The sequence below is a fragment of the Podarcis raffonei genome, chromosome W, assembly GCF_027172205.1.
Source record: "Podarcis raffonei isolate rPodRaf1 chromosome W, rPodRaf1.pri, whole genome shotgun sequence".
NCBI classification, from domain to species: Eukaryota; Metazoa; Chordata; class Lepidosauria; order Squamata; family Lacertidae; genus Podarcis; species Podarcis raffonei.
In genome coordinates this window covers 2,160,329-2,182,467 of record NC_070620.1, presented here as the reverse complement: position 1 = coordinate 2,182,467, position 22,139 = coordinate 2,160,329, and the positions used below count along the sequence as shown (strand labels likewise).

The following is a 22,139-nucleotide window of genomic DNA, read 5'->3' as shown; positions in this document are numbered from 1 at the left end:
AATCATCAAATTGTATATTACAGTGGTGCCTCGCAAGACGAAATTAATTCGTTCCGCGAGTTTTTTCGTCTAGCGAATTTTTCGTCTTGCGAAGCACGGTTTCCCATAGGAATGCATTGAAAATCAATTAATGCGTTCCTATGGTCAAAAAAAGTCCAAACAAAGCCAAATTTGGTACAACAAGAGTTTATTAAGTGCTCTTTAAAGTCACACATACTGTAAAGAGCATTTCAAAATTCAAACCCAGATTTTTTTTAAAAAAACAGCAGAGTGGCCCAATGGTCACAGAAAATCATAAAAATGCAGAAAAAAACCACACAAGCTTCCAGATTCTTGCAAACCGCTCCCCAACTGTTCCCCCAGCCACCCAGCACACAGAAATTCAAACCCAGAATTTTTTTAAAAAAAACAGCAGAGTGGCCCAATGGTCACAAAAAATCATAAAAATGCAGAAAAAAACACACAAGCTTCCAGATTCTTGCAAACCCCTCCCCAACTGTTCCCCCAGTCACCCAGCACACAGAAATTCAAATCCAGATTTTTTTTAAAAAAAACAGCAGAGTGGCCCAATGGTCACAGAAAATCATAAAAATGCAGAAAAAAAACCACACAAGCTTCCAGATTCTTGCAAACCCCTCCCCAACTGTTCCCCCAGCCACCCACCACACAGAAATTCAAACCCAGAATTTTTTTCGTCTTGCGAAGCAAGCCCATAGGGAAATTCGTCTTGCGAAGCAGCTCAGAAAACCCTTTCATCTAGCGAGTTTTTCGTCTTGCGAGGCATTCATCTTGTGGGGCACCACTGTATATCCAAAATCTCTGGCCCAATGTACCATCACCGATTTAACTTCTTCATCTTTTGTATACCATTCCAGCAACAATTTATACATTTTTGATAAAATTTTATAATCGTTACTTAGTATTTCTGTTTGAAATTTTGAATCCTTTTCCACATAACCGCACTCTTTAAAATCCTTTTTAAACATTTCATTAATCTGATAATAATGCAACCAATCATATACATACTCTTTTACCTCTTCATACGGTTTCATTTTCCATTTTCCTCCTTCTTTAATTATCAACTCTCCATATGTTATCCATCTCCCCCTCATATTGATCTTTTTGACACTCATCACCTCTAATGGAGATAGCCAGTGAGGAAGTTTTGGTTCTAATAGGTTTTTATACCTATCCCATATTTCTATAAGCGATCTACGGAAAATGTGGTTTTCAAAACCTTTATGTATTTTCTTCTTTTCACACCATAAATATGCATGCCAACCGAATCTGTTGTCAAAACCTTCCAAATCTAACAACTCTCCATTTTCTAATTTTATCCAGTCCTTTAACCAACAGAGGCATGATGCTTCATAATATAATTTCAGGTCTGGCAGAGCAAAGCCCCATCTTTCTTTCGCATCTGTTAATAACTTAACTTTCTCTGTCCTTCCTTATTTCCTTCCATCCTTCTTCCCTTCGACCCTCCCTCCCTTTCGCTGTCCTTCCTTCACTCCTTCCTTCCTTCCTTCCTTCCTTCCTTCCTTCCTTCCTTCCTTCGTCCCTCCCTCCCTTTCTCTGTACTTCCTTCCCTCCCTCCCTCCTTTGTCCCTGCCTTCCTTTCTTTGTCTTGCCTTCCTTCCTTCCTTTCCTTTTTCTGTGCTTACTTGCTTGCTTCGATCTCCTCAATCCCTCCCTCTTTTTCTCTATCCTCCCTCCCCTCCCTCTCTCCTTCCTTCCTTCTTTCCTTCCTGCCTCCCTCCATCATTTTCTCTGTCCTTCCTTCCTCCCTCCCTCCCTTCCCACCTCCCTCCCTCCCTCCGTCCCTCCCTTCTTTCCTTCATCCCCCTCCCTTTCTCTGTTCTTCCTTCTTTCTGTCCTTCCTTCCTTCCATCCCGTCCTTCCTTCCTCCCTTTCTCCCTCTCTCCCTTTTTCCTTCCTTCCTTCCTTCCTTCCTTCCTTCCTTCCTTCCTTCCTTCCTTCTTTCCTTCTTTCCTCCCTTCCTTTCTCGGCCCTTTCCTCCTTCCTGCCTTCCTTCGTCCTTCTCTCCCTTTTTCTTTCATTCTTTACTTCCATCCTTCCATCCTTCCTTCCATCCTCCGTTTCTCTGTCCTTCCCTCCTTCCTTCCTCCCTCCCTCCCTTCCTCTGTCCTTCCTTCCTTTGTCCATTTCTCCCTTTTTTTCTTTCTTTCTTTACTTTCGTCCTTCCTTCCTCCCTCCCTCCCTCCCTTCCCACCTCCCTCCGTCCCTCCCTTCTTTCCTTCAACCCCCTCCCTTTCTCTGTTCTTCCTTCCTTCTGTCCTTCCTTCCTTCCATCCCGTCCTTCCTTCCTCCCTTTCTCCCTCTCTCCCTTTCTCTTTCCTTCCTTCCTTCCTTCTTTCCTCCCTCCCTTTCTCTGTCATTTCTTCCTTCCTTCCGTCCTTTCTTGTGTCCTTCCTTTCTTGCTTTCTTCCATCCTTCCTTTCTCTATCCTTCCGTTCCTCGTTCCTTCGTCCCTACCTCCCTTTTTCTAATCTTCCTTACTTCTTTCCTTCGTCCCTCCCTTTCTCTTTCCTTCCTTCCTTCCTTCCTTCCTTCCTTCCTCCCTCCCTCCCTCCCTCCCTCCCTCCCTAGCTCCCTTTCTCTAACTTTCCTCACTTCCTCCTTCCCTTTCTCTCTCCTTCCTTCCTTCCTTCCTTCCTTGCTTCCTTCCTTCTCTCCCTCAATCCTCCCTCCCTTTCTCTGTACTTCCTTCCTTCCTTCGTTTCTCCCACTCTCCCATTCTCCTTCCTTTCTTCCTCCCTGTCTCTGTCCTTTTCTTATTTCCTTCCATCCTTTTTTCCTTCGTCCCTCCCTCCCTTTCTCTGTACTTCCTTCCCTCCTTCCTTTTTTGTCCCTCTCTCCCTTTTCCTTTCTTTCTTTACTTCCATCCTTTCCGTGTCCCCTTTCTCTGTCCTTCCTTCCCTCCTTTCTTTCTTCCTTCTTTCCTTTTCTCCCTCCCTTTCTCTGTCCTTCCTTCCCTCCTTCCTCCCTTCTTCTTTCCTTCATCCCTCTCCCTTTCTCTGTTCTTCCTTCCTTCTTTTTTTTAAAAGATATTTATTAAAAGTTTAACAATTACAAAAAAAGAACAAGAAAAACAATAAGAAGTTACAATACATCAAAAAATAAAAAGCAAAATAAAAAAAGCAATACAGCACAACAATAAAAAAACATTTAAAAACAAAAACATTTAAAAACACATCCAGTATTTCCATAACTTTGTCTTTCATTTACTTGTTTCATCGACCTCCTTGCACCTCCCTTTTTTGTATTCTAATTCAAATTAGCTATTTCAGCAAATCCTTTCCATCTTTCTCAATTTTTGTTCTATAATTTACCTTAACCCAATCTGACCTTAAATTTTACACTTTAACCCATTACAATCCATTTTTACTTAATTCTTTATAACATTTCTGCTAAAACCATGTAACTTCATTCCAGCATCCTTCTAACATTCATTAATTTTGCTATATTTTTGTAAATATACTTTAAATTTTTTCCAATCTTCTTCCACCGACTCTTCTCCCTGGTCTCGGATTCTGCCAGTCATTTCCGCCAGTTCCATGTAGTCCATCAGCTTCATCTTCCATTCTTCCCTGGTGGGTAAATCTTGTGTCTTCCAATGCTTTGCGATAAGTATTCTTGCTGCTGTTGTAGCATACATAAAAAAGGTTCTATCCTTCTTTGGCACCAATTGGCCGACCATGCCCAGGAGAAAGGCCTCTGGTTTCTTCAGGAAGGTATATTTAAATACCTTTTTCATTTCATTATAGATCATCTCCCAGAATGCCTTAATCTTTGGGCATGTCCACCAAAGGTGAAAGAATGTACCTTCAGTTTCATTACATTTCCAACATTTATTATCGGGCAAATGGTAAATGTTTGCAAGCTTGACTGGTGTTATGTACCACCTGTAAATCATTTTCATTAAAGTCTCTTTTAAGGCATTACATGCCGTAAACTTGATACCAGTGGTCCATAACTGTTCCCAGTCTGCCATCATAATATTATGTCCAACATCTTGTGCCCATTTAATCATGGCAGATTTCACCGTTTCATCTTGAGTATTCCATTTCAACAACAAGTTATACATTTTTGACAAATTCTTAACTTTAGAATCTAACAATTCTGTTTCCAATTTTGATTTTTCCACCTGAAAGCCTAATTTTTTGTCCAAGTTATATGCCTCCATTATTTGATAGTAATGGAGCCAATCTCGCACTCTATTTTTTAATTTTTCAAAACTCTGCAGTTTTAGTCTATCTCCCTCTTGCTCCAGAATTTCCCAATACTTCGGCCATTTGGCCTCCATATTGAGCTTTTTCTGAGCCTTTGCTTCCATTGGTGACAGCCATCTCGGGGTTTTATTTTCTAACAAATCTTTGTATCTTATCCAGACATTAAACAGTGCTTTCCTGACAATATGGTTTTTAAACGCTTTATGTGCTTTAACCTTATCATACCACAAATATGCATGCCAACCAAATACATTATTAAAACCTTCCAAATCCAACACGTCGGTATTTTCAAGAAGCATCCATTCTTTCAGCCAACAAAAAGCGGCTGATTCATAATAAAGTTTAAGGTCTGACGGGGCAAATCCACCTCTTTCTTTAGCATCAGTTAATATCTTAAATTTTATACGAGGCTTCTTGCCCTGCCAGACAAATCTAGAGATATCTCTTTGCCACTTCTTGAAACAGTCCATTTTGTCCAAAATTTGCAATGTTTGAAACAAAAACAGCATTCTTGGCAATACATTCATTTTTATCACAGCAATTCGGCAACGATAACTTCAAACTTGACCATATTTCTAAATCCTTTTTCACTTCAGTCCAACATTTTTCATAGTTATCCTTAAATAAATTCACATTCTTAGCAGTCATGTTAACCCCTAAATATTTCACTTTCTTAACCAGTGTCAATCCTGTCTCCTTCTGAAACTTATCTCTCTCAATCTCAGTTAGATTCTTCTCTAGAACCTTAGTTTTCGTCTTATTCAACTTAAAACCTGCAACCTGACCAAATTCTTGAATCAGTTCTAATACTCTTTTGGTACTAGATTCTGGCTCCTGTAAAGTCAATACCAGATCATCTGCAAATGCTTTCAATTTGTACTGTTTAGCTCCCACTTGTATACCTTTTACCGATTGGTCCCTTCTAATCATATTTAACAAAACCTCCAGGACCGATATAAAAAGTAATGGAGAGATTGGGCAACCTTGTCGTGTTCCTTTCTCAATCTTAAATTCTTCCGTCACCACATTATTTACAATTAGTTTGGCCTTCTGTTCTGAATAAATTGCACCTATACCGTTTCCAAAACCTTGACCAACCCCCATCCCCAATAAATTCTTCTTCATAAAACTCCAAGAAATGTTGTCAAAGGCTTTCTCCGCGTCCACAAATATCAAAACTGCTTTAGTATTAATCTTCACTTGTAATTTTTCTAAAATGTTAATTATATTCCTCGTATTGTGAGACAAGTGTCTGCCCGGGAGAAAGCCCGCTTGGTCTTTATGAATTTCTTCTGCTAACACCTTTTTTAATCTTTTAGCCAAAATATCTGTGAAAATTTTATAATCCACATTAAGCAATGATATGGGGCGGTAGTTCTTAAGCTGTGCCTTTTCAGTCTCTGTTTTCGGTATAAGTGTGATGTAAGCTTCCTTCCACGACTCTGGTGCCCTTTTCCCTTCCAATATTTCATTGCAGACTTCCTTTAAAGGTTGTATTAACCATTCTTTCAAAGATCTATAATAGCTTGAAGTCAGTCCATCCGGCCCTGGAGATTTACCCAGTTGCATATTCTGAATAGCCCCTTCTACTTCCTGTTCCGTTATTTTATAATTCAACATTAGCTTATTTTCTTGGGAAATTTGTTGTAATCCATTCCTTTTCAAAAATTTATCGATGTCCATTTCTTTCTGTTTCTCCTGTGTATATAGTTGTTTAAAATACCTCTGGAAGCACTTTCTAATTTCCACTGGATTCTGTATAATCTTTCCTTCCACTTCCAAATTCGTGATGATGTTAAGTTTTTGTCTTTTTTTCATTTGCCATGCCAACAATTTCCCACACTTATTTGCCGATTCAAATGTCTTTTGAATCTGTTTAATCTTCCATTCTATTTCCTGATTCATCATTTTCATGTATTGTACTTGATATAACTTTATCTCTTTCAAAATCTCCTGCGACTTTGGTTTCACTCTCAATTTCTTCTCTCCTTCCTTTATTTTTTCCAGAATTTTGTCTTTTTTCTCATTTTGAATTCTCTTCTTAATTGCATTCTGTTGTATCAAAAATCCTCTCATGACCGCTTTACTTGCATCCCAAATTACTCTTTTTTCCACAGTAGTGTTCATATTTATCTCGAAGTAGTCTCTCAAAGTTTTTTGGGCCTTCTTCGTAAATTCTTCACTCCTAAACAGAGTATCATTCATCCTCCATCTAAAAGAATCAATTGGCGTCAATTTCATTTCCATCTTCACAGCATTATGGTCGGAGCAGGTTTTGGGGCAAATTTCCACTTTGCTGGTCTTCGGAGCCAGTCCTCTCGTTACCCAGATTTGGTCAATTCTTGTCCATGTCATTTTAGCCTCAGAGAAGAAGGTTCCCTCTCTTCCCAAGGGGTTCTTCGTTCTCCAGATATCAACTAAATCCATATTTTCTGTCATATCAAAGAAAGTTTTTGGTAGTCTTCCATCCTTGGTGACTACCTGTCTCTGTGCCTTGTCCATATTTGTAGACACCACACCATTCATATCTCCCATCAAAATCATATTGTAATCCATATAGTCCATCAGAGTCTCATGTAACTTCTTGAAGAATTCCGATTTTCCTTCATTTGGTGCATAGATACCTACTATCAAAAAATTTTCTCCTTGCGTTTGGATTTCAATTGCAACAAATCTTCCTTGATTATCTTTAAATATAAATTTTGGTGATAGGCTCTCCTTTGCGTAAATGACCACTCCTCTTTTTTTAACTTTATCCGATGAAATAAATTCTTGGCCTAATCTTTTATTAATCAATAACTTCCTGTGTAGCCTTATCACATGTGTTTCTTGTAAACAAATCAAGTCCAAATGTTCTTTTTTCAATAAATGAAATACTCTCCTCCTCCTTTCAGGGGAGTTCAGTCCATTAACATTCCAACTCAAGACCTGCAGCGCCATCGTATGATTACTTTGGTGTCCCCCCACCTGCACCCAATGCTTGCTCCTCTTCTGTTGGTGGCGATGTTGTCCAGAAGATGTTTTGGGATATCTTTAAATATTTCCACTCTTGACTGATGTATTACCAAAGTCTTCTCGTAGTGCCAGCCCAGAATTTTGTCTCTCTCTTCTTTAGATCGGAGGGTAATCAAACAGTCTCTTAGTCTGTTCTTCTCCTTCTTCCCTCCTCTTCCAAGTCTAAAGGCCCTCACGATTTTAAACTCCTCTTTTCCCAAATCCAAGTCCCAGCAGTCTACAAATCCCTGCGTAAGAAACTCTGACAAAGAGCTCTTTTCCAGTTCAGGTACAGCTCTAATTCTCAAATTTATCTGTTTTTCCTTGAGTTCAATCATAGAAAGCGCCAACTTATGATCCTCCAGTTGCTTCTCTAGGTCTGGAACTCTCTCTGTTTCCAATTGAGTTACCTTCGCTTCCACAGCCACAACCTTTTCCTTGACTTCCTCTGCGATCTGTCGAATTGAGTTTGACTCCTGAATCAATTTCTCAATAGCTTCTGTATTTGAATTAACTTTTTGTCCCAAACTGTTTATACTTTGTGTGTTCTGATTTATGCTTTGCGTATTTTGATCTAATTTTTGTGTGTTTTGATCTAATTTTCTATTCATTTGTTCCATTGATTCATTTATCTTACTCAATGCAAGTGCCAAAGCCTCTTCTGAAATCATTCCTTTTGGTTTAGAGTGCGTTAATACAGCCACAGATGAAGCAGGAGGGCCAGATGTAGAAGCTCTTCGCTGCCAAGACTTCCCAGACCTTGTTGTTTTGTCTTGAATTGGCAGATCTATTTTTTCTTTTCCATCTGCCATAACACTTAAGCCCTTCAAGGTCACTTCCACAGTCCCAGAGTCTTATCTTTAGAATTGGAAAATTCCAGTCCTCTGTTATTCCTTCCTTCTGTCCTTCCATCCTTCCTTCTTTGCTTCCTTCCTTCCCTCCTTCTTTACTTCGCCCCTCCCTCCCTCCCTCCCTTTCTCTGTCCTTCCATCCTTCCTTCTTTCCTTCCTTTGTTCCTCTCTTCCTTTTTCTTTCCTTCCTTCCTTCCTTCTTTGCTTCCTTCCTTCTTTCCTTCCTTGTTTCCTCCTTCCCTTCCTCCCTATGTCTATCCTTCTCTGCTTCCCTCATTTTTCCTCCCTTTGTCCCTGCCTCCCTTTCTCTGTCCTTCCTTGCCTCCTTCCTCCCTTCCTTCCTTCTTTCCTTCCTTCCCTTCCTTCTTTCATCCTCCCGCCCTTTCTCTGTTCTTCCTTCCGTCCTTCCATCCTTCCTTCTTAGCTTCCTTCCTTCCTACTTTCCTGTGTCGCTCCCTTTCTCTGTCCTTCCCTCCTTCCTTCCTTTTTCCCTCTCTCCCTTTTAATTTCTTTCTTTTCTTCCATCCTTTTTCCGATCCTCCCTTTCTATATCCTTCTTTCCTTCCTTCGTTCTTCCTTCATTTCTCCCACTCTCCCATTCTCTTTCTTTCCTTCATTTCTTCCTTCCTTTGGTCCATCCTTCCCTCGTTCCTTCGTCCCTCCATTCCTTTCTCTTTCCTTCCTTCCTTCCTTCCTTTATCCCTCTCTCCCTTTCTTTTTCCGTCCTTCCTTCCTTCTTTCCTTCATCCCTCGCTCCCTTTCTCTGTACTTCCTTCCTTCTTTCTTTCCTTCTTTCCTCCCTCCCTTTCTCTGGGCTTCCTTCCTTCCTTTTGTTGTCCCTCTCTCCCTTTTTCATACCTTCCTTCCTTCTTTGCTTCCTTCCTTCCTTTATCCATCTTCCCTCTTTTTCTTTCTTTCATTTCTTCCTTCCTTCCCCTGTCCTTCCTCCCTCCCTTCCCCCTTCCCCCCTCTCTCACTTTCTCTTTCCTTCCTTCCTTCCTTCCTTGCTTCCTTCTTTCCTCCCTTTCTGTCCTTCCTTCCCTCCTTCCTTCTTTCCTTCCTCCCTCCCTTTCTCCCCCGATCTGAGGTTTGGGGGGGCACCGCGTCGCTCTTGAGGTCTCCCCTTGCTTCACTGCGCTGGGGCTTTTTCAGCCAAAAGAACTCCTGTCTACCATTACCGGGCTACCAACCAGAAGTGCTCTCCCTCCCATTTCTGTCCTTACTTCGTTCTTTCCATGCTTCCTTCCTTCTTTCCATGCTTCCTTCATCCCTCCCTCCCTATTTTTCTCTGTCCTTCCTTCCTTCTTTGCTTCCTTCCTTCCTCTTTCCCTTCCTCCCTTTCTCTATTCTTCTCCCCTTCCTTCCTTCCTTCCTTCCTTCCTTCCTTCCTTCCTTCCTTCCTTCCTTCCTCCCTCCCTCCCTCCCTCCCTCCCTCCCTCCCTTCGTCCCTCCCTTTGTCTGTACTTCCTTCCTCCTTCCCTCCTTCCCTCATTTTCTCTCTCCTTCCTTCCTTCCTTCCTTCCTTCCTTCCTTCCTTCCTTCCTTCCCTTCTTCCCTTTCTTTGTCCTTTCCTCCTTCCTTCCTTTCTCCCTCTCTCCCTTTTTATTCTTTCTTTACTTCGGTCCTTCCTTCCGTCCTCCTTCCTTCCGTCCTTCCTCCTTTTCTCCCTTCCTTTCTCTGTCCTTCCTTCATTCCCTCCTTCCTTCCTCCCTTCCTTCATCCCTCCCTCCCTTTCTCTGTACTTCCTTCCTTCTTCCTTACTTCGTCCATTCCTCCCTTCCTCTGCCCTTCCTTCCTTCCTTCCTTCCTTCCTTCCTCTTTCCATTCTTCCTCCGTCCCTCTTTTTCTCTGTCCCTCCCTCCCTCCCTCCCTCCCTCCCTCCCTCCCTCCTTCCTTCCTTCCTTCCTTCTTTCCTCCCTCCCTTTCTCTGTCCTTCCTTCCTTCCTTTGTTCGTCTCTCCATTTTTCTTTCTTTCCTTCCTTCCTTCCCTCCTTCCTTCCTTCCATCTTTCGTTTGTCCTTTTCTACCTTTCTCCCTCCTTCCTTCCTTTCTCTGACCTTCCCTCCCTCCTTCCTTCCTTCCTTCTTTCCTTCCTCCCTTCCTCCTATCCTTCCTTTGTTCCCCTGCCTTCCTTTGTCACTCTCTCCCTTTTTCTTTCTTGCTTTACTTCCGTACTTCCTTGCTTGCTTCTTTCCATCTTTCCTTTGTCCCTCCCTCCTTCCTTCCTCCCTTTTCCTGTCCTTCCTTCTTTGCTTCTTTGCTTCCTTCTTTGCTTCCTTCCTTCCTTCTTTACTTTGTCCATTCTTCCCTTCTTTGTTCTTCCTTCCTTCCTTCCTTCCTTCCATCCCTCCTTCCTTCCTTTGTCCCTCTCTCCCTATTTCATTCCTTCCTTCCTTTCTTTTTTCCTCCCTCCCTTTCTCTGTCCTTGATCCCTTAATCTCTCCCTCCTTCCTTCCCTCCCTCCCTCCCTCCTTCCTTCCTTCCTTCCTTCCTTTTCCCCTCCCTTCCTCCCTTTCTCTGTCCTTCTCTCCTTCCTTCCTTCATCCCTTTGTATCTGCCTCCCTTTCTCTGTCCTCCCTTCCTTCCTTCCACTCTCCATTTCTGTTTCCTTCCTTCCTTCCTTCCTTCCTTCCTTCCTTCCTTCCTTCCTTCCTTCCTTCGCTCTTCCCTTCCTCCTTTCCTCCCTTCCTCTGTCCTTCCTTTCTTCCTTCCCCCCTCCCTCCATCCCTCCCTTTCTCTGTCCTTCCTTCCTTCCTTCCTTCCTTCCTTCCTTCCTTCCTTCCTTCCTTCCTTCCTCCCTCCCTCCCTCCCTCCCTCCCTCCCTCCCTCCCTCCCTCCCTTTCTCTGTCCTTCCCTCCTGCTTTCCTTTGTCCCTCTCTCCCTTTTTCTTTCTTTTTTTTCCAAAATTTTTATTGGTTTTCACATTATAAACAAACAGACACATAAGACAAACAAACATAAATCATAGCCTTATTAAAAATTACACTTATTAACATTGCTAAGTGACTTCCTCGCTTCCCCTTGGTTGAATTTCATTGCATGTCCTTTTAATGGTTTTCCAAATCACAGTTCTTATATAATTTAACTTAAGCATTAACATCCTTAGATCTTCACATTATGAAATTAAACATATTAATTCATCACTTAACACTAAATCCTAAACCAATTAAGTATCTGCAAGCTGTTTTCAGTTAACTTAACTTAACATATTTAACTAAGTGATCATTAAATTTAATCCAATCTTCCTGATACTCCTCCTCCTTCTCGTCGCATCTTTGGCAGCAGATTCACCTTACTCACAGACTCTCCCTTTTTCTTTCTTTCTTTCTTTAATTCCTTCCTTCCTTCCATCTTTCCTTCTCTCCTTCCTTCCTTCCTTCCTTCTCTCCTTCGTTCCTCCCTCCCTTTCCCTATCCTTCCTTCCCTCCTTCCCTCCCTCCTTCCTTGCTTCCTTCCCTCCTTCTGTCTTTCCTCCCTCCCTTTCTCTGTCCTTCCTTCCTTCCTTCCTTCCTTCCTTCCTTCCTTCCTTCCTTCCTTCCTTCCTTCCTTGGTTTCTCCCACTCTCCCATTCTCTCTCCTTCCTTCCTTCCTCCCTCGCTCCCTCCCTTTCTCTGTCCTTCCTTCCCTTTTTCCTTCGGTCGGCCCTCCCTTTCTCTGTCCTTCCTACCTACCTACCTACCTACCTACCTTTTCTTTCCTTCCTTCCTTCCTTCCTTCCTTCCTTCCTTCCTTCCTTCCTTCCTCCGTCTCTCCCTTTCCCTTTCTTTCTTTCCTTCCTTCCTTAATTCCTTCCTTCTTTCCTCACTCCCTTCTGTTCTTCCTTCCTTCCTTCCTTCCTTCCTTCCGTCCTTTTCCTTCTTCTTTCTCTCTTCTTCCTTCCTTCTTTCCTAAGTCCCTCCCTCCCTTTCTATATCCTTTCTTCCTTCATTCCTCCCTTCCTTCTTTCCTTCATCACTCCCTCCCTTTCTCTGTTGTTCCTTCCTTCCGTCCTTCCTTACTTCTGTCCTTCCTTCCGTCCTCCCTTTCTCTGTCCTTCCTTCACTCCTTCCTTCCTTCGCTTCCTTCTTTGCTTCCTTCCTTCAGCCCTTCCTCCTTTTCTCTGTCCTACCTTCCTTCCTTCCATCCATCCATCCTTCCTTCCTTCTTTGCTTGCTTCCTTTCTTCTTTCCTCCCTCCCTTCTTTCTTTCCTTCATCCTTCCCTCCCGTTTTCGGTCCGTCCTTCTTTCCTTCCTTCCTTCCTTCCTTCTCTCCTTCCTTCCTTCCTTTATCCCACTCTCCTTTTCTCTTTCCATGCTTCCTTCCCTCTTTCCTCCTTCCCTTTCTCTGTCCTTCCTTCCTTCTTTCCTTCGTCGCTCCCTCCCTTCCTCTGTCCTTCCTTCTTACTTCCTGCCATCCTTCCTTCCTTTGTCCCTCTCTCCCTTTTTCTTTCCTTCCTTCGATCCTTCCTTATTTCCTCCCTCCCATTCTCTGTCCTTCCTCCCTCCCTCCCTCCCTCCCTTTACCCCTCTCTCCGTTTCTCTTACCGTCCATCCTTCTTTCCTTTCTCCCTTCTTTCTTTCTTTCCTCCCTCCCTTTCTCTGTCCTCCTTCCCTCCCTCTCTTTCTCTGTCCTTCCTTCCTTCCATTCTCCCGCTCTCCATTTCTCTTTCTTTCCTTCTTTCCCCCCTCCCTTTCTCTGTCCTTCCTTCCGTCCTCCGTCCCTCCCTTTCTCTGTCCTTCCATCCTTCTTCCTTCCCTTCCTATCCTTCCTTCCTTGCTTGCTTTGTTCCTCTCTTCCTTTTTCTTTCCTTCCTTACTTCCTGCCGTCCTTTCTTCCTTTGTCTCTCTCTCCCTTTTTCTTTCTTTCCTTCCTTCGTTCCTTCCGTCTTTCTTTCCTCCCTTTCTCTGTCCTTCCTACCTTCCTGCTTTCCTCCCACCCTTTTCCCACTCTCCCTTTCTCTGTACTTCCTTCGTTCTTTCCTTCCTTCCTTCCCCACTTCCTTCCTTTTTTCCTCCCTCCCATTCTCTGTCCTTTCTTCTTTCTTTTTTTCCTTCTATCCTCCCTGCATTTCCCTATCCTCCCTTCCTTTCTCTGTCCTTCCTTCCTTCCTTCCTTCCTTCCTTCCTTCCTTCCTTCCTTCCTCCTTTTCTCTTTCCTTCCTTTCTTCTTTGTTGCTCCCTCCCTTCCTCTGTCCTCCTTCATTACTGCCGTCTTTCCTTCCTTTGTCCCTCTATCCCTTTTTCCCTTCCTTTGTCCCTTCCTTCTTTCTTTCCTCCCGCCCTTTCTCTGTCCTCCCTCCCTCCCTTTCTCAGTCCTTCCTTCCCTCTTCCCTCCCTCCCTTTCTCCTCCCTCCCTCCCTTTCTCTGTCCTCCCTTACTTACTTCCTTTGTCCCTTCTCCCTTTCTCTCTTCTTCCTTCCTTCCTTCCTCTCTCCCTTTTTCTTTCTTTCCTTCCATCCATCCTTCCTTCTTTCCCCTCCCTTTCTCTGTCCTTCCTTCCTTCCTGCCTCCCTCCCTTTCTCTGTCCTTGTTTGCTTGCTTCTTTCCTTTGTCCCTCTCTCCCTTTCTTTTTACTTCCTTCCTTCCATCCTTCCTTCCTTCGTCCCTCCCTCCCTTTCTCTGTCATTCCTCCCTTACTTCCTGCCATGCTTTCTTCCTTTGTCCCTCTCTCCCATTTTCTTTCTTCCCTCCTTCCTTCCTTCTTTCCTCCCTCCCTTTCTCTGTCCTTCCTCCCTTCCTCCTCCCTCCCTTTATCTGTCCTTCCTTCCTTCCTTTGTCCTGCTCTCCCTTTCTCTGTACTTCCTTTGTTCTTTCCTTCCTTCCTTCTTTCCTCCTTCCCATTCTCTGTCCTTCCTTCCTTCCTTTGTCCCTCCCTCCCTCCCTCCCTTTCCGTTCTTCCTTCCTTGTTTCCTTCCTTCCTTCGTCCCTCCCTCCCTTTCTCTCTCCCTCCCTTCCTCTGTCCTTCCTTCCTTCCTCCCTTTCTCTGTCCTCCCTCCCTCTCTTTCTCTGTCCTTCCTTCCTTCCTTCCTTCCTTCCTTCCTTCCTTCCTTCATGACACTCTCCCTTTCTATTTCTTCCCTGCCTTTCTCTCTCCTTCCTTCCTTCTTTCCCCCTCCTTTTCTCTGTCCATCCTTCCTTCCTTCTTCCCTTCTTCCCTCCCTCCCTGACCTTCCTTCCTTTGTCCCTCTCTCCCTTTCTCTGCCCTTCCTTCCTCTCTTCCTTTTTCTTTCTTACTTTCCTTCCTTCCTTCTTTCCTCCCTCCCTTTCTCTGTCCTTCCTTCCTTCATCCCCTCCTCCCTCCCTTTCTCTGTCCTTCCTTCCTTCCTTCCTTCCTTCCTTCCTTTGTCCCGTTCTCCCTTTCTCTGTACTTCCTTCCTTCGTTCTTTCTTTCCTTCCTTCCTTCCTTTGTCCCGCTCTCCCTTTCCTTCCTTCCTTCTTTCCTTCTTTCTTCCCTTCCTTTCTCCTTCCTTCCTTCCTTCCTTCCTTCCTTCCTTCCTTTGTCCCTCCCTCCCTTTCTCTGTCCTTCCTTCCTTCCTTTGTCCCTCTCTCCCTTTCTCTTTCCTTCCTTCCTTTTTTCCTTCCTTCTTTCCTCCCTCCCTTTCTCTGTCCTTCCTTCCTTTGTCCCTTTCTCCATTTCTCTTTCCTCCCTCCCTTCCTCTGTTCTTCCTTCCTTCCTTCATCCCGCTCTCCCTTCTTTCCTCCCTCCTAAATCTTACTAGGATTGACGGGGAAAGTGACCCCAGGGTCATATAGCCCACCCCGCTTGCCAGAGCTCTCCTTCCTCCCCCCCCCCAGGTCGTTCAACGGACCCACTACCAAGGCATGCGATGCCTTTTTCGGGTCAGCTTCTATCCCAAAGACCCCGTTGAGCTGCTGCAGCGAGACGCCGCTGCCTTCGAATACCTCTACATCCAGGTCAGCGGTGTGTGTATGAATGTGTGGTTAGAGGGTCCCAATCCTTCCTTCTTTCTAGCTGGCTGCTCTGCCTAGTGGTCCTCACTGCCCCTCCAAGGAGTGGGGTATAAATAATAATAATAATAATAATAATAATAATAATAATAATAATAATAATATTTTGCTGTGGGTAAGCACTAGACCCTGCTTCCAGCTCACTAGTGCTCTCAGCCCCCCCACTCTAACCACTAGGCGCTGCTTCCCAGCCCCCTGCTCTCAGCTCTAGGTGATGTTTCTCCTTCCCCCTCCAGAGCCGCAACGACATCATCCGGGAGCGGTTTGGCACCCACCCCGATCCGGATTTGCTTCTGGTCCTGACAGCTCTACACATCTACATCACCGTCTCAGCTGCCCGTCCCTGCCACAAGGTGGCACTCAGAAACATCGAGTGAGTGAGTTCCAGGGGGAACACTGAGGGTCATCCAGACCAATCCGTTCCCTCACCCAGGACAGCAAATTGTCCTTCCTTCTTTCCTCCCTCCCTCCCCCCTTCTGTTCTTCCTCCCTCTCTCCCTTTCTCTGTCCTTCCTTCCTTCCTTCCTTCCTTGAGAGCCAGTGTGGTGTAGTGGTTAAGAGTGGTAGACTCTTAATCTGGTGAACCGGGTTTGCGTCTCTGCTCCTCCACATGCAGCTCCTGGGTGACCTTGGGCTAGTCACACTTCTCTCTGAACTCTCTCACCTCACAGAGTGTTTGTTGTGGGGGAGGAAGGGAAAGGAGAATGTTAGCCGCTTTGAGACTCCTTCAGGTAGTAATAAAACAGGATATCAAATCCAAACTCTGGATTTGAAGGAAGAATAGAGAAAGAAATGAGGGAAACAAGAAAGAAAGAACAAAGAAAGGGAGGGAGGGAGGGAGGAAGGAAGGACAGAGAAAGGGAGGGAGGATAGAGAAAGGGAGGGAGGAATGAAGGAAGGAAAGAAGGAAGGAAGAACTGAAGGAAGGAAGGAATTAAGGAAAGAGAAAGGGAGGGAGGGAGGGAGGGAGGAAGTAAGTTGGAGTGCGTGCCTTTCCTCTTTCTCCCCAGGAAGGAGTGGGGTCTGGAGCCCTTCTTGCCTCCCTCTCTGTTGCCGGCAACCAAGGACAAGCTCCTGCGCCGGTCGCTCTCACATCAGCTGAAGTCACACCAGCGGCGCAGCAGCCAGGTGGGACCCTAACCCCCGGGGCGGGACCCTAACTCCGCCTCAAACCCGGGGTCAGGCTGGATGACCCCAGGGGTCCCCCGATTCTCTCCTCGCAGGTCTCCCCCACCCGGGCCAAGCTCAAGTACCTGCGCCTCCTCGACCGGCTACCCAACTTCTCCGGCGTCATCTTCCAGACCGTCGGGATGGTAGGGGTTCTGGGTTCTGGTTTGGTTTCGGTTTCGGTTTCCTGGCTCAGATTCTGGTGCCAGGTTTTGTTTTCTGGTTCCCAGTTCTGGGTTCTGGGTTCGTATTCTGGGTTCCGGTTTCCAGTTTTGGTTTCCAGTTCCTGGTTCTGGTTTCCAGTTCAGTTCGGTTAGGGTTCCGGGCTCAGATTCTGGTTTCAGTTCCAGTTTCTGGTTCAGTTCCAGTTCCTGGATTCTGGTTCCAGGTTCTGGTTTCCGGTTTCCGGTTCTTGTTTCCAGTTCAGTTTGGTTAGAGTTCCGGGCTTGGATTCTGGTTCCAGGTTCCAGGTTCCAGGTTCTGGTTCCTGGTTCAGTTCTGGTTCTGGGTTTGTATTCTGGGTTCCAGGTTCAAGTATGACTATTTTGACTCTCGTAGGACGGCCAAGACGCGGCGCCCACCATTCTGGTGGGCCCCCGCCACGGCGTGAGCCACGTCATTGACCTCCACACCAACTTGACCACCGTCCTGTGCGAATTCAGCCAGATCAGCAGAGTCCAACTCTTCCGGGAGAACCTGGGCGTGGCAAGGGTGGAGACTGGCATCGTGGACGCCAAGGTGAGCAGGCTGGAGGGCCATCTAGGGGCCATTCCGTCACTTGGATTTTCTTTTTTTAAAAAAAAAAATAATAATCAGATTTTTGAAATTTTCAATCACATTTTTATGCACAGATTTTTTATTTAAACAGATTTTTTCTATTTAAAGCACATTTTTAAAAAATTCTGATTCTTTCGATTTATATCAGATTCTTTCGATTTAATTCAGATTTTGATTTAAATTGGATTTTTATTATTTAGATCAGATTTTTTTCATTTAAAACAGATTTTTCATTTAAATAATACAGTGGTACCTCGGGTTAAGTACTTAATTCGTTCCGGAGGTCCGTTCTTAACCTGAAACTGTTCTTAACCTGAAGTACCACTTTAGCTAATGGGGCCTCCTGCTGCCGCCGTGCTGCCAGAGCACGATTTCTGATCCCATCCTGAAGCAAAGTTCTTAACCCGAGGTACTATTTCTGGGTTCGCAGAGTCTGTAACCTGAAGCACATGTAACCTTAAGCGTATGTAACCCGAGGTACCACTGTATTTGGGTTTTACTATGATGAGAATAATAACATAGTAATAAACTAGAATATTGTATGGTCCTATTATTCCATTAATAATAATGATAAATATTTTATGATTTTATGATTCTAATACTACTTCTCTCCCCAGCCACTGGTGCTTCTGATGGAGTGGCCGGAAGCCACCAATTTTGCTGGCCTCATTTCCGGATACTGCCACCTACTGGCCAACTCCAGGAAGACGCTCTTCCTGGTCGCACCGCCTCCCATGACCAAGGCAGGTATGTTTCCAAGCAAGGGAAATTCCAAGCAGCCGAGATGCCGGATTTTTCTGGAGGGGATGAAATTCTGGATTGAGGGAAGCCAGCCTGGGTCCCTATTGTTGTTGTTGTTTTTATATTTACTCTTACATTTCTCCAACAAAATAGGGACAATCTTAATAACAACAACAACAATAGCACCCTTACATTTCTCCAACAAAATAGGGACAATCTTAATAACAACAACAACAATAGCACCCTTACATTTCTCCTATGAAAATAGGCGTATCCTAAATAACAACAACAAAACAACATCAATGCTTTTACATTTCTCCGCTGAGCATAGAGACGTAAGTAATAACAACAAGAAAACAACAATTTTACTCTTTCATTTCTCCTAAATTTTACTCTTTCATTTCACTCTAAATAACAGCAACAATAACAGCAATAACAAGAAAACAACAACAATCATGCTTTTACATTTCTCCGCTGAGAATGGAGATGTCAATAGCAACAACAACAGAAAATATGAATGCCCTATGGACAAACGGGAGATTCCAGGTTCGAATCAGGCCCCAGGACAGCTTCTTTCCATCCTGGGTGAAGAGAGTTGGGCTATACAACCCCAGAGCCCCTTCCCCGTCAACCAAACTCACCCTCCGCTTGCTCTCTCTCCTTTTCCAGGCAGAGAGAAGGAGTCTGGGAACCGTAGTGCTGGCAGCAACCGCACCGCTGCGCCGGCAGAACTGCCGCGCCGCCACCACCCCGACCTCAACCAGAACCGTATCTTTGGCTATGAGGAAACCCAGCCCAGGACCAAATCGGACCCTGTGCTGAAACTCCCGGGCGCCAAGGGTGAGGACTGCGGTGCCCAGCGCACCCGAACCCGCTCAGTGGACGGTCCTGGAGGGAGCCTCGGCTGTGCTGGCCTGGACCTGACGGTGCTGCCACTGCCGGGTAGCGAGGGCGACGAGGACGACCCCGGCGCTGCCCCAGCCATCGCGGCACCGCCACCTGGCTTCGGCGACAACAGCTCTGACGAGGACGACGCCCGGTGCTGGTGGGCGGCACCAAGTGAGGATGGTGGGCGCCAGCTCCCGGTGACCTTCGTCCAGGCAGCCTCACCAGGGTCCCGAACGGTCCGGGAACGAGCCCAGGATCTCGACGAGGCGCTGGTGTCCACCCTGCAGGCCCTGGAAGCCCTGGCAGAGGCGGAGAACAGGTTGCTGGCGCCGGCGACAGGTATTAAAGAGGGCGTCGAGCCCACCCCCTGGGATAGAGATTAGGAATAGGGTTATTATTATTATTATTATTATTATTGGGGTTAGGGATAAGGGTTCAAGATAGGGATAGTAATTAGGACTAGCGTTATTATTATTATTAGGGTTAGGGATAAGGGTTAGAGATAGCGATAGGAGTTAGGGACAGGGATTAGGGATAGCGTTGTTATTCAACATCCTAACGCTCCCGCCCCATGTGGTTTCTCCAGATCTCATCGTCCTGGCCACCCTTGACCCCGACTGCAGCCATGATGCCGCCGCTTCCCCGAACACCACCTACTTCCTGGCGCAGGGGGTCAACCGGGACGGCTTCCTGGCCCAGAAGGAGCTAGCTTTCTGCTTGCGAGGCTGCGGGGCGCCCACTTCACCAGCGAAGACCGGGAGGTCCTCGCCAGTGCAGTTCGCCGAGGCCGAACCAAGTCCCAGCGCCCAGGCTTGCCCCTCAAACCCCAAACCCGAGCATCCCCAGAAGGAGACAGAGAGCTGCCAGCCGGCGGCAGAGAGGATTCGGAGATATGCTATGGTTCCCCCGCCCTGGGAAGCGCCTGATCTCGAACTCGAGGTGCTGCAAGGAGAGGACCCAGATGTCCCGGCGCACCCGCAGGTACCCCGGCCGGCGTTCCGCTTCCGTAAGTTCTTCTCCGCGACGTTCCTGGCGCGGCTCAAACAGGAGACGGACGAGCGCCGGGCGCAGCTCCGCAAAGTAAAGCAGTTCGAGCTGGAGTTTCTGGAGCAGCTCCTGAAGGGTCCGGCGCTGGAGGGCTTTGTCTGCCCAGCAGGTGCTGGCCCTGTGCCGACAGCACCCAGTGTGTCGCAGTGCAACTGTCGAGGGAGGGAGAGTTGCCCACAGCAGGTGGCGCAAGTCCAGAGTAGCCCGGAGCCGAGAGACACGGAAAAGAGCGCCTCCTGTCTGGGCACCGAGTGTGTGGCGGTGGCAGCGGCCTGCTACGAGAAGCTGTGGCGCCACACCGGTGGGGAAGGGGCCATTCCAGAAGAGGGCAATCCGGCGCTGGATAAGCACCTGACGCCGTGTTTCCCGGAGGAAGTGTGCCCACGGCAACTGGCGCCGGGTGGAGAGGGCTGCTGCTTGGTTCCCTCCTGCTTCTCGGCGCAGGCAGTCAACGAGGCTGACGAGCTGTGCTACTCAGTGCTGCCAATCCCAGGCGCCGTGTCCCAGACACAGGAGATCAACTTGCGGGTGGCGTCAAGCCTTGAGCGCATCAAGGAGCTGCGCGACCGGGAGTATGCCTTCCCCGGTGGGTTCTCGGCGGTGAGGCTCGACGCCGAGCAGCTGCTGAGCGCCCTGCAGCAGTGTGCGGCGGCGGTGGCAGGGGGAAACGGGGTGCTGGCGCCGGATGAGGGGCGGCAGGAGCTGGCGCTGGCCTTCAGAGAGCTGAGGGCTGCCTGCCAGCAGGTGGCGAGCACTGAGAAGAGCCCGGCGCAGCTGCTGCCAGCTGTCGCCAGGAGCTTCCGGGTGCTGGTGCGGTTGGTGGAGACGGTGGCGGGGGCGGCAGGCAAAGAGGTGTGGCGGCGGGTGCTGCTGGCCCAGGTGGAGGAGGTGGCGAGGAACTACGTAGCCCTGGTGAGGGCGGCGGAGGAGTCGGCAGCCAGGCAGGTGGGCGAGGAGCCGGGCGCCCATTGACGGGACCGGCGGCCCACCGAGAGGATGTTGAGGGAAATGTGACGAGGAGGCCGTTCTCGCTGAGCTGCCCAGGGCTCCGTCTGCTGACCCCAGCGGTCATCTAGTCCAACCCCCCCCCCCCCCGGCTCTGAAAGCCAGGAGGCGGTCGGGTGACCTCACCCGTCACAAGGATTGGCAAAGGAAGGAAAGAAGGAAGGAAGGACAGAGAAAGGGAGGGAGGACGAAGGGACGAAGGAACAAAGGAAAGAAAGAAGGAAGGAAGAAGAGAGAAAGGGAGGGAGGAATGAAGGAAAGAAGTAAGGAAGAAAAGAGGAAGGGAGTAAGGGAAGAAGGAAGGAAGGAAGGAAATGGGGAAGGAAGAACAGAGAAAAGGAAGGAGGGACAAAGGAAGGAAGGAAGGAAGGAGGGAAGGAAGGAAGGAAACAGGGAAGGAAGAACAGAAAAATGGAGGGAGGGACAAAGGAAGGAAGGTAGGTAGGTAGGTAGGTAGACAGGAAGGACAAAGGGATGGCGGGACGAAGGAAACAGGGAAGAATGGAAAAATGGAGGGAGGGACGAAGGAAAGGAGGAAGCCGGGAGACAATCAGATGACTCCACCCATTGCAATGATTGGCACTGAGGTGGCCTTGCCCGGGGTTGGACTGGATGACCATTGGGGTTCCCCCTGGACACAGAGAACCTCCCTTATTTTACATGCCTGTATATATCATTCATAATAAAGACTATATATGTATAGATATATGGAAATTACATTGTCTATGTAGAAAGATGTGAAACTTATATGCAAATTTATGCCAATACACAAATCTTCATATCGATCTTGTGTTTGTGACATCTCTCACCCCCTAAAAAAAATTAATAATATTTATTTTAAAATATGGACTATTCCTAAACAATATTAATTAATATTAATCCATAATGAATGAATGAATTTATTAATACGGTCACAGACCAGCGTCAACACACACAATATCATAGATCATAAAAAATATCAGAAATACAAGGGACAATATGAATATAACAAGGATTTAAATATAAAAAATTAAAATTAATTATTAGCGTGCCCCCTGTAATTAACATTTGGGGGTTTGGTCATTATGGGATACCACTTGCTTCCTGCAATTGATTGCAGACGCACAGAATTTAGCTACATTTAATGTAGTCTTGGGATTCTTGTCCTCTAGCAGTAGTTTTAAACTATGGTATTCCGATTCTTTCCTGGACTTTTGCAAAACAGGTGTAATAAAAGTCAAACGTATATCCTCATAAAGACGACAACGTAATAGTACATGTGAAGCAGTTTCAACTTCCAACGAGCCACAAGGGCAGACCTGTGCTATGTATGGTTTACCCTCAAATCTGCCCTGAAGTAAGGCAGAAGGGAGAATGTTAAATCTGGCGAGGGTAAAAGACCGTCTGTATTTGGGTACCTGAAGACCTGACAGATAATTACCGTATTTTTTGCACCATAACACTCACTTTTTTCCTCCTAGAAAGTAAG

At 46.3% G+C, this 22,139-nt stretch overlaps 1 protein-coding gene across 4 annotated transcripts in view; it reads left to right on the top strand.

The window, feature by feature from the left end:
• The window catches only part of LOC128406068 (FERM and PDZ domain-containing protein 3-like), a 74,103-nt gene extending 52,649 nt beyond the window's left edge, over positions 1 to 21,454 (top strand). For all 4 annotated transcript variants that reach the window (XM_053373111.1, XM_053373108.1, XM_053373110.1 and 1 more), the window contains 8 exons: positions 14,873 to 14,992; positions 15,283 to 15,419; positions 16,057 to 16,174; positions 16,270 to 16,359; positions 16,772 to 16,951; positions 17,608 to 17,737; positions 18,401 to 18,958; positions 19,206 to 21,454. In XM_053373111.1, the coding sequence (XP_053229086.1) occupies positions 14,873 to 14,992; positions 15,283 to 15,419; positions 16,057 to 16,174; positions 16,270 to 16,359; positions 16,772 to 16,951; positions 17,608 to 17,737; positions 18,401 to 18,958; positions 19,206 to 20,638 (2,766 nt within the window). In that variant the 3' untranslated portion in view covers positions 20,639 to 21,454. The remainder of the gene's footprint in view (positions 1 to 14,872; positions 14,993 to 15,282; positions 15,420 to 16,056; positions 16,175 to 16,269; positions 16,360 to 16,771; positions 16,952 to 17,607; positions 17,738 to 18,400; positions 18,959 to 19,205) is intronic.
• The last annotated feature ends 685 nt before the right edge of the window (positions 21,455 to 22,139 follow it).